Source organism: Dromaius novaehollandiae, chromosome 1 (genome assembly GCF_036370855.1).
Source record: "Dromaius novaehollandiae isolate bDroNov1 chromosome 1, bDroNov1.hap1, whole genome shotgun sequence".
Lineage (NCBI taxonomy): Eukaryota > Metazoa > Chordata > Aves > Casuariiformes > Dromaiidae > Dromaius > Dromaius novaehollandiae.
Window position 1 is genome coordinate 203,477,998 of NC_088098.1, and position 12,595 is coordinate 203,490,592.

The following is a 12,595-nucleotide window of genomic DNA, read 5'->3' on the forward strand; positions in this document are numbered from 1 at the left end:
GACCATGAAGAGAGACTAGAAGTGACTAGAATAGATGCAGACATCTATGATAAGTCAGTTGAATCGTATCCTTTGCCCTCTGATTTGGAGAGGTGCTAAGTAGCTACAGTTATAGCTGTAATACTAAGCAATCTGAAAATCAAATCATAGCGAAATAGGGCTGCCGAAAATCAGAGCACTTTTAAAATACCTAACTTTCAAATGTTCCCCATTGTTATCTTAATACATTCTTTTAATATATTACACACTAAAAGATCTTAAATGCTGTGTTAGTCCAGTCCAAATACACATCTCAATATTTTGAATAAATGATAAGAATTACCATAAAGCAGGAAAACAATGCCACAACTGAAAATATGAGAGAGGGATGGAAAGAAAGTTAATCTAAATATAAATTAATGGCCAAAAACACTCTGTTTTAAGAGGAGTAAAAAGGTTAATCAGAAACATCAGTTTTCATAGAAGCAGCCTGTATTAGGTATGGAAAACTAATCATAACAGGGTTTATACTGAAAATTCAATGGAGTAATTTATTGTGAACAGTGCATTTAATAACTATGGACAGTATACAGAAACTACTACCGAATATTTTTTTCCATTCTTAGTGGAAAATTCTTATGTTGTATGTATCTTTGCATTGTCAGCACTGAAAAATGTGAATTGCATAAATTAATAAAGGTGTGGTAATCAAATTTAAAATGTCAATATTTATTTACTCAGTTATTAAAACTAACTGCAGCTCAGCTTTTTCATGTATTGCATACTTCCTTTTATGGGTTTCTGTGGATATATATCACAGCACTACATTTCAAGAAAACACATTTGGAGAAATTAAAAGAGATAATGAACAGAATTGAAAACAACAAAGATGATGAATGATCCCATGTGGCTTCATATGGAACTACTAGAAAATTATTTTAGACTTGAAAATTAAAATAAAAATTGAGGAAAATGAAGAAATGTCAAGAATTTAACTTTTCTTTCCCTGAAGCATTGATAAAAACAGAATTCCAGGAACACAAAATCTATTTCTATTCTCCACGCATGCATGGGATGAACAAAAAGGCTTGCGAAATGTGCTACTTGACAAATACAATAAATAGTAAACACAAGCTAGTATCTGAGTTTTGTATTTATTTCATAAGCAATATATCCTAAAAAATTATACAACATAATCGAATAATACAAACAGTTTTGCAATTCAAGACAGAGGAAAGAAGTAAAGCCACAAATGTTTTGTGAAATTCTATGCCACTGAATAAAAATAAAATAAAAAAAAAACTTTCTAGGAACAATCATTTCTGAACTAAATGTGTTTACTATTCTACTTTAAAAAAAACAAACCAGAAAACATTTGCCACTCAGATATCAGCTGTTTTTTTAAAAAAACTATGGAACAGATGAAAGCATTTTTATTTTTGAACAAAAACCTATCAAACTCCCTCTCAGTAAATCTACAGAAAATATCAAGCAGATACTCTACTGCCATCTACCAGTTTTAGAAAGATGTAGTCTTAAAAGAGAAATCATTTCTATGTTTTATTTCCCCTGAATGAAACAATAAATCCCTTTACAAAGCTGTTCAGGAGATATTTCTGTTTTTATAATACTTTACAGCTTAAAGTAAAATATGAAACTATAGCATAATCACATCAGTAAATACCAGCAAAGCAGTAACTTAGTGCAGTGCAACTGATCTTCATTGACCTTCGTGTGTCACACAGAGAACAGACATCGGTTTGATACTCTTTGTGAGAAAACCACATGCTTAATATTGTCCCTTGTAGTTTGGCTGCAGTTACCCACATTATCGTACAAGCAGCCTCAGACTGAGCTGGCAAGAGAACCTTTCTGTCTTTCAGGATTTCAGTGTGCCCTACTGTCTCTGCAAGAACAGGATCCATGAAGGTTGTTAGGACAAGGGTACTTTAATGCCATTCATAAGCAAATCATTCACACTGCACGTGGATGAATTTTTGCTAAGAAACAGTGCAGGTCTATGCTTGCTCTTTTGTTATTCCCTCAAGGTCACCTCAAAGCTGCACATTCACACGATAGAGATGTGAAGGAGGATAGGACTTGTTCCAGAGCTGTATACCTCCTTGTGCAAAATACAGAGGAGAAGAGGGAACGACATTGACCCCACCAATATCTTTTATACAGAAGACATGCACCTTTGACATCAGGAAGATTCTTCTGTAGAGCAGGGGGTCAACAGAGGAAGAGAGAAAGATCAGCAGGATGCTGCAGACAGACTGCACAAGCCCAGCAAGTATTCCAGCTGTACCTGCTCCCAAAGGATAGCTAGGGGTTTTACTTTGTAGAGGTCCCTAGGATACACATTAGCTGGAGAACGAGAAGCTAAAGGGGAGGGTAAAAGATGTGGATGACCTTAACTAATTACACACCCTGAAAAATATAAGAAATCTAGATAATTGCAATCTGTTCTTAGAGGAGAACAAACTTCTCAGACACATGGCACTGATATATTCTCATATAGGTAGTGCCATTCCAGTGAAAATTTGTAAAGTTACTTGAAGGACTGCTTTGATACACTGCAATTGCAAAGGGCTGTGTTTCTCCTTATAGCACATTACTGTGGGTTCCATTCCATACCAGCAGCACAGCACATTTCTTTTAGGGGTATATAACGTCCATATACAGAATGGATATATAAAGAAAGCACTGAATACTCCCCATATTTTAAAAATTCTTGTTAAGTTTAAGCACTTAAATTGTTTGATTGCTGGATAATAATAAATAAAGTTGTACATTAGTCATCAACTTCTGTGTAGCCTGTTAATCATATATTTGTGATGTTGAATGCACTTCATAAATGTCAGTTACTATATACTCTGCACAGTTGATATGAGGGATATATAAATGCTAAATTATTTTAAGGAAATAAATTTACATTCATTCTGACATCAATAGCAATAACTTAACAAGTTAAAGGAATAATTTCAATTGCATGTTTGTGGTGCTATCTTTTCAATAATTATGCCCATATTATTCAATGGAACATGATTAGAATTATGGGGCATTGGGAGAGATTAAATTAGATATCAGTGTTGAGAATCTGATTAAGGAGCTAGGATTTGAAATGGGAAAATTTGGTCTGTTGATGAATACATAGGAAACTACAGCTATCTTTATATTACAACTGCATCTTGAAAAATAACCCCAAATCCTCAACCCCACTATTCCATACACAGTAAAAACACTGCAGTCAGATACATTGTAGTATTGGGTGGGCATATTCACACTAGCTTTACTTCACCTGACTTGGGCAGTAACAGCCATGGAGACTTGGTGTATAAGCTTGAGCGTGATCCAGCAGTCTAAGAGTTCCAAAAGTCCTTGTACACCCGCCCTTAAACCCCTTAACATAGTGTCTCCACAGCTGCCATTAACAAGGTAAAAACCAGCATAGGAACTGTGAAACAACTATACATCTGACTGCAATTTTCAGCAGATGGTGAGCAGTTCCAATCTAAGTAAACAAGATCTGCAAGGAACAGCAGGAAGAGGTACAGAATCAGTGACTTGCTGAATGTAAGAGCAGGTCAGAACAAATCTGAAAAAAAACCCAAGGATAAAATTCTGTTTTACTGAAGTCAATGATATTATTGCAATTACCTTTAATGAGGCAAGATAACATGTGAAATTTCTTGACCCTGGCTAACACCTTGCTTGCCTTACTATACTGCTATATTGTTTTCCACTATTCACCTGCTATTCATTTTAACTCCAGAATTATTAGTCACAGAACGAAAAAGTGGCTATAACAAAAGATAATAGAGTTTTTTGTACAAATGTCTGTTTCAAGCACAAGCAGAATAGCTAAGCACCAGTAATCATTTTAAATGAGTACCACATTTAGCAGCTATCCGAAGGTATGATGAGCTATTCCTTTTGCATTTTGTAAAAGAAATTGTTGTTTCTCTTTAAGCAATCATATCTATAAGAAGAAAGCATTCAACATGAGGACTCTGTGCTTATATGATTTTTGTAGAGTATATAATTAGGCCACATGATTTTTGTCTGATTTTGTAAACTGCTTTCCATATATCTTAATTTACTTAAGTCATTCTGATAACATGCATGAATACTATTTCTGTATGTTGAGTTTCTGCTAGAACAAACTATAAGTTTTCAAATGATTCAACTGTCATTCATAACTATACAATATCATGGTATGAATATATGACCATACATATGACATACAAGCACAGGTTATTTCTACACACTTTTAAATACACTCTATGTGCATTTTAGTTTTGTACATGTCCAAATTTCTATTTAAGGCAGTTTTTTGCAAGATGAGATTTTTACTGAGCATGAGAAATAAAATGCACAAGCTCTATACTAAGTCAAAGAACTGCATCAACAGATTTTTCATGGGAATTCTATCTTAAAAGCTTGAATAAAATTCATGAGGGATCTGCTAGCTTATGCAATTCTAGCTTAAATTAAATGACCTTTCAGTCACAGAAGTCCTTTTCAAACCATCATTTGTAAATACGTATCTTGATATTTCAGAACACATGTGAAATAGCTACTTGCTGCACTATATTAAGGACATTACTACAGAGAATTTCTAAAGATCTGGTTAATGGCCAAATTTGGAAATGTAAACAGGAGCTATTATTTACATTTATATACACCTATGCTGAGGATGGGCACAAGGTAAACAGTGAGGTAAGATTTTGGACTTTAGGAAAGTAGGCATTGGTTTATCCAGTGAACTGTTAGCAGAATTCCCTTGCAAGTGGGCATGGTTACCAGAAAAGCTGGCTGATTATAAAGGCAGAAAACAAATTTTTCTTAGAGCTTCAGAACAAACCATCTTACTGTGCGGAAAGACCAGAATTTTCAGCAGAGGGACTGTTTGGGCAAGCAGGCAGTTTATCAATGGACTAAAACACAAGAAAAAAGGAGCATACAAGAAGTGAAATCAATGATAGGCAACAAAGAAGAGAGGATTAAAGTACTGCTTGTGCACTTCAGGATGAAATCAGAAAGTCCAAAATCCAGCTGAAGCCAAGACCAGCAAGGAACAACTAAGGGTGACAAGGGTTTCTACATGTATGCAAAAGTTTAAAGAAAATGTGGGACTGTTGATGAATGGGAGAGAACATAGTGAGGGATGGTACATAGAAGCCTGAAGTACTCAGTAACTTTTTGCCTCAGACTTCACAGGCAAAGCCTCTGTGGCATGGTTAAGGAAGGAAAGGGGCAGCTAATAGTGGAAGAGAAACAGTTGTAGACTACTTAGAGAAGATGAATATATTCAAATACATGGAATACAGAGGGAATTCACCCAAGGACACTGGCCAATATGATAGCAAAGCTGCTCTGTACTATCTATGAAAAATTATGGCAATCAGAGAAAATCCTTACTGCTGTTAAGAAGGCTAACATTATGCCCTCTTTAAGAACAGGAAGTAAGATTCAGGGAATGACAAACTATTCAGTCTCATCTCTGTCCCTGGAAAGATCATGGAGCATATCAATATGGTATCCACTTACAAACACATGAGGGAACAGAAAGCAGTTAGGAACGGTCAACATGGCTTTACCAAGAGCAAATAATGCTTGACTAGCCTGACTGCCTTCTGCGAGCAGACTACAAAAAACCATTAGAATCAGCAGAATAATAGTGAGGACACACCACAGAACATAGTTCCCTGCACTAGCTGGAGTGATCTCTCCTGGCAGGTTAGAAACCACAACCCAGATGGAGCTCCTGAGGGGGGAATGCAGCCATTCGGACCATGGGCTTCATGGAGTTCCTGGTGCTCTTCCCTAAGGCCAACACTGTCTCACCTGAAGGAATTCTGTTCTGGTCAAGTCATTGAAGTGCAAGGTAAAGTAGCTGAGACAAGAAGGTGAAGAGGCTACAGAGCATTAGGGAAGACCAGCAGGAGATAACAGACTCTCTGCAGAGACTTCATAGACCAAAAGCTCAAACCCCACACTGCATGGAAAAAGGGACAGCTAGAAGCTATGCATGATGGTGGAGGCTAGAAGTTTGTGAGTTGCAGCAAGACCAAAAAGGCTTCACATGCAGATGTACAACTGCAGAATAGGCAGTAATGGGTGAGGAGGAACAAGTTCTATCAGGGGAGGCATCTTGGGCCACCTGAACCTGATCCATAGATAAGAATCAGTGCCATTAAGCAGAAGTAGCAGATGAAGTGCACAGGGGCTCAGGTTGTGATCTCCCTGATTCTGCTACTAAAGGGGATGGGATAAGAGTAGATGAATCTCATGGGTCAATGCCTGTTGCACAGCTGGGATGTTGCAGGCAGGCCTTTGGCTTTTCCTGTAGTACCTTCTTGAGGAATATGGACAGTTAGGGACAGAGACAGTCCATCCAACGAAGTGAAGCAAGAGTATATCTGTCAAAAGGCTTGCTAGCCTAGTAAATAGGGCTTTAAACTAAGTTCATCAGGGGATGATGACCAAAGTCCAAAGAAAAGTGGAAGGACAGAGGGCAGGAAGAAAGCACCCAGGGTAGAGACTGATGGGAGAAGCTCATGCATTTTTGCTGAGAAATCTGTGTGACTGCAGGCCCTTTCCAAGAGCCTGTAAATGAACATGCACAACATGGAGAACAAACCGGAGGAATCAGAAATCTGTGCAAAGCTGTATAACTATGCCCTTACTGAGATCACAGAGGCATTGTAAGATAGTTTGCATGACTGGAGTGCAGTGATGGACGGTACAGGCCTTATACAAGGACAGGCAGGCAAGTCAAGAGGAGGTTGTGGTCTATACAAAGGAATGGCTTGAATGCACAGAGCTTTGCTACAGAACAGGTGACAGGACAGCTGAGAGCTATGGGAAAAGTCAGCAAGGGGGATCCCATGGTGGTTGTCTGCTGTAGAATGCCTCATTAAGAATAGGAAGGGGATGAAACCTTCTTTAAAAAACTGGAAAAAGTCTCGTAATTGCATGCCATGGTACTCAGGTAGGACTTTGATCATTCTGACATCTGCTAGAAAAGCAACAGGGTTGAAGACAAGCATTCTAGGACATTTCTAGATTGCATCAAAAATAATTTATTGATGCAAGTGCTGGATGAGCTGAATATAGGAGGCAGTCTATTCAATCTGCCACTGACAAATAATGAAGAACTGGTCCAGGATGTGACAGATGATGGCAGCCTTGGCTGCAGTGACTATGAGACAGAGTTGTTTAAGAAGAACCTACGGGAAGTGAGGAGTGACCTGAGTGCCATAGAATAATGACACTGGTATTCCGGAGAACAGACTTTGGCTTGTTCAGGAAGATGGTAGATGGGATCCCATGGGAAGGTCAAAGGGGTCTGGACCTTGATCTTCAAGGACAACTTCCTCAAAGCACAAGAAAAATTCATTCCCTTTTGTAGGATATCAAGCAGGCCTGGCAGAAGATCAGCATCAATCAACAGACAACTCCTGAATGAGCTCATATCCAAAAAGGAAGTGTACAGATGGTGGAAGCAGGGATAAACTTACTTTGGAGGAATATAGAAATATTGCCCAGGCAGGCAAGAACAGAGCTAGATGGAGTTGAAATTTATCAGGAAAGCATAAGACAATGAGAAGGGCTTCTATAGATACATCATCACAAAAGGAAGATGAAAACTAAGATGGTCACACTGCTGAATACTGATGGGGAACCTAGTGACAAAGATGCAGAATAGATTAAATTTAGATCTTTTTAATATAAACATGAAGTACAGCATTTTTTTCTAAATATATGACATGAACAATTAATTATCAAAAATTAATAACTGTCAGTCAATAAAACTAACAATTATTAGCGCTGACATCAATTACTTCCATTTATTATATACAGCAATAAACTTTTTCTTGGGAATAAAACATTTTGCTATATACTACATTACAAAACTCAGATTGTACAATAACCGTGTTATCCTAACACTGCACTTCAGATAAAGTTCTGATTGCACAACAAAGACAAGGAAGTCTTCACGTAAAATAATAAAAAAAAAAAAATGTAGGATTTTTACACTATTCAATAGAATGAGGACCATTTTAAAAAAATTAAAATTAAAAGAAAGTGCAAAGTTTCAAAATCAGTTCTTGTTCTTTGCGATTTGTACTTCTAAATGACTTTTTACAATTCAATAAAATATGGTAAAAGGGAAAAACAGTGTGATCAAGACCAACTGGAAACTAAATTAGCACCAAATTATTATTAACTATTAATTAGCACCAAAACATCTAAAATTAGTAACATCCAGAATAGGAGAATTCACACCATTAAAGATAGATACAGAGAATTCTAATACACAGGACAGACAGAGGTTTCTCTGCTGTGCAGGGAGTCATCGAAGATTGTTTTACATTTATAAAATGTAAAGCACTTAAGCACTTTGAAGAATTTTAGAAAGTCACAACTTTAATTAAGCATGCACAACCTCCTCCAGAGATCCTAAAAAGTGAACCGCCAGGCCACTGGTTTGCCTTCCACTTTGCCTTCCACTTGCCATTCTTCGGATTCTTCGGACAGAAGAATCAATTCCATGAAAATATCAATAACAACCTATTTTTCAATCCCACTGAGACTTATCTATCTCATATGATCAGGTCTAAATTATTTCTGTGAAGCATTATGAAACTATACATGTAAAAAAAAGCTAAATGTGTGATGTAGAGGCATCATTAAAGTCATCACACACAATATTCTACACAAAAAATAGCATTAAGTAAACTAAATGCTAGCCATATTGATTTCTATTGGCATTTATATTTGAAGTGTCTTGGATCTCCTGCCAATTACTAACAAACAGGCTTCTTCACAAAATGCTTTACTACATTATTGGAAAACATTTACATGTATCATTTGGCTGATCATATACAGCCACTTGTTGCTGGCCATAGTCATTTGCAGGCATAGCCATTCAACAGGATTTGATGGAATCACCCAACACTAACAGAAGGCTGTAAAATGTTACACTCTCTAAGAAGTGCCACAGGCACTATATTTTCATTTCATCTTCTAGGGTGGTAACTAGCAATAACTCATCAGTTACAGGTATGCTAAGTTCTGCACAGAACAAGATAACCCTTACTGCTTTTCTATGGTGTAAGAATGCATACACAGGCCTGTATGTTTCAGTCTGGAAAAATTCTATTTATCACATACGTTGTTTTGATTAAGACACTTTCTATATACGGTTCTATTAAAAATATAATAAAGGATGAAACAGGTTTATAGGTATACATGAAAAATAGAAATATGGTCCCAAGAATAAGAGACAGCTCTGTATACCGGAGTCTAGAGCCCACTCTGCAAGAAGGTGACTAGAGAGAGATCTAGCTTATAGGCTCTTCCCATCAAAAGTCTAAAGTAAATCTCCACATATTCTAGCTGACCGCTCTAATTACTAGATTATTGGTTAGGTTGGGAGATTAATTCATCTGAATATTGGCCAATATGCAAGCAAGAATTCAATGCTTATCAGATCAGAAGAAAGGAGCATGACCATAACTAAGTGGCAGGGACACTTGTTGAGAGTGAAACTTGGGTTGCAGCTATACAGAACATCTCTGCCTGGTGTAAAACAGGCAGGACAAGTTACTTTGACTCCTGTAGTTGCAGAGAAAACACAGCAAGAGATGTGAGATTATTTATGACCATATTCAACCTAAAGGACATTATGTCAAAGATGTATGTTGTAACTGTAGGTGAGGTAGAACCAAAGCCACAGTGATTTCTAGAAATACAGCCTCTAAAAATTTACCAAACTCTTCCTACATAAAACAATTACAGACAAAACCCAGAAAAAATGTAAGTCAGGTTGCTGAAAAGATCACATCTATTCAAGCTAAATATTCTTAAAAAGAAAATGACTCTTACCAGTATTCAGTATGCATGCAGTACTAATAGTCTCTGAGTGCCCTACATAGCATCTTGGAATATAATTTCTAATGATTCAATTAGTAATTACCAGTATTAAAATAATTCAGCTAGTGGTATTTAGCACTTAAATTAGAACTGAAGAAGTTGTCTGTGAAAAAAAAGAAACTATGAATATAAAATGAATCAATATTTGGTGTGTTTATTGGAAAAAAGTCTGTTTCCTTTTAGTGCTATGCTTTGGGCTTACACCAACATTAGCAATGCAGTAAGTTAGAGAACAGATCTCTGCATGACTGCAAAATGCTGCACTGTGCTTCAGCAAATCTCTGCTACAGCACAGAAACGTCATGCTGCAGCAATACAAATGAATGAAAAATAAATAAATGAATGAAAAAATAAACAACATTCACAGAAAGTCTATATAAAAACCACATATCTGTTGATCTGTGTTGTACATTGAAACAATTTCATAAAATGCAGATTTCTTATAAAACAATTGCATCACTATAACCACGTTTAGTTAAACAAATCACAGTATTATCTGTTTAATATTTATTTTAAAAGATTTTGAAATGACAAAAGATTCACGAATGTAATTTACTTCAACTCAAAATATATCTGAATGATTATTTTAAATCTCTGAGATGTAATAGAAGGTCTGCATTGGTTTAATTACGTGATTTCAAAGTACGTATGTTTTAAAAGAAATCCTGCTTCCCCTAATCCTGACTTTAGTGGGGGACACAGTAACATTCTGTGCCTCCCTGCACAAGGAAGACGTTGGTAAAAAATGCAGCTTGAGAAAGGATAATGTCTAGTGGGTAGGAAACTATATGGGATAAAAGACTTAAATTACAAGCATAAGAGAATATACTACCTATTTTCCACAGACTCAGTGAAGCAGTGGACATAAGGGATACTAACTTTGATCTTTCTGGTGCTAGTGACATGGTGACTGTTTGAGCTGGTGGCAACTTAAAGATGATGCTTAAAGAAGTAATGCAAGCTACTATTGGAAGGATGAAGCTCTCTCATATTACAAAGGAATATCACAGAATTGTAACCACAACAACAGTGTCATATTTTCAAGATTCTGATCCACAGTTTATAGAGTGTGAGTTTGCATGTAAACGAGAAGTTCACCATGTATGTTCCTTTGCAGAGTAACTCTCCTGAATCTACTGTGATTTTGTGCAGGTTGACTAAGGATTTATTTCCAAATACTAGCATTTTTAACAACTGCAGATCCTAACAGATTATGCAAAGCGCAGATTAAATAATCTTCCATCTGAATATGAGGAAAAACTTCTTTACTGTGAGGGTGACAGAGCACTGGAATTGCCCATAGAGGTTGTGACCTCTCCTTCCCTGGAGATATTCAAAACCCACCTGGACGTGATCCTGTGCAACGTGCTCTAGGTGATCCTGCTTGAGCAGGGGGATTGGACTAGATGATCTCCAGAGGTCCTTTCCAACCTCAACTGCTCTGTGATTCTGTGATTCTGCGTGAAATACATCACATACAGTAATCAATACAGCCTACATTCAGCAGTCTATTGCATGAGTATCTGACAAAGATAAAATATTTAAAGTTCATTCATGTTTATGGAAAAAGATTGTAAGAAGTTTTTAAAAGATGAAATATATTCATTGTTAACTACAAAAGAATAAACAAGATATTTAGAATACCTAGTCGATTTTTCAATGAATCAAAGAATGGTTGAGGTTGTAAGGGACTTCTGGAGACTGTCTAGTCCAACCCCCTTGCTCAAACAGGGTCAGCTAGAGGAGATTGCCCAGGACTTTGTCCAATCAGGTTTTGATATCTCCAAGGATGGAGACTCCAAGTCATCTCTAGGCAGCCTGTTCCAGTGTTCAAACACCCTCATAGTGAAAAAGTGTTTTCTTATATTAAAATGGAATTTCCTGGAATTTACTGGGCACCACCGAGAAGAGTCCAGCTCTGCCTTCTTTATTCCCCACCATTAGATATTTATAAATATTGATAAGATCCTCCCTAAGCCTCCTCTCCTCCTGGCTAAGCAATCTCAGCTCTCTCAGCCTCACTTCACATGTCAGATGCTCAAAACTTTTAATTAGCATTGTGGTCTCATTACTAGACTCAGGTATTCAATATTCTGAACACCGAACCAGCTAAACAAATCTAAAAAAAATTCCAGTATCATATTTGATACTCAAGAAATTCAAACCCAATATTCAGAGGCAAGAATTTCTACAAAACAAGGGTCTTGTATCAAAAAGAAATTTCTGCACTGAGCCCTTTTTGGGTGAGTGAGAGCGTACTTTTTTTTAATAAAAAATACCAAATTTTTATTTCAAGTCTTGTAATTATAGGGAACTCATTGTACTTCTAGCTAAATTAATCCTTTTTCCCTCCCTATAACTTGCCCTTTCTAAGGCAGCATGATCAGGCAGTGCAGATAATTATTAAAGTGACTTCCACCTCATATACAGACCAGTTCACTTCATAGCTCTGATGTAAGATTTGCCATTCAGTCAACTTTCATGTCATATGGCACAATTAATTTACTGGTCAAATAAAGTATGCTAATCACTGGTTAAAGATTTGTACTGTTTAACTGTGCTTATCCAGTAGTTGTGTTCTTTCATCCAGACTTTTTTTTTAACTAAAACCAAAGAAAACAAAAATTATAGAATAAAGATAAAGAATTACAGCTTTGCTCCAAAGTTCTAA

The 12,595-nt window shown here is 36.6% G+C and overlaps 1 protein-coding gene across 3 annotated transcripts in view; it reads right to left on the reverse strand.

Annotated features, from left to right (window-relative positions):
• Positions 1-12,595, reverse strand: part of DYNC2H1 (dynein cytoplasmic 2 heavy chain 1) — a 186,503-nt gene that overhangs the window by 54,680 nt on the left and 119,228 nt on the right. The window contains exon 83 of one of the 3 annotated variants that reach the window (XM_064505085.1): positions 11,267-11,381. The exons of the other annotated variants lie outside the window; for them this stretch is intronic. Within the exon in view, the coding sequence (XP_064361155.1) occupies positions 11,295-11,381 (87 nt within the window). The 3' untranslated portion in view covers positions 11,267-11,294. Of the gene's footprint in view, positions 1-11,266; positions 11,382-12,595 lie in introns of those variants that run through there. 3 annotated transcript variants of the gene reach the window in all.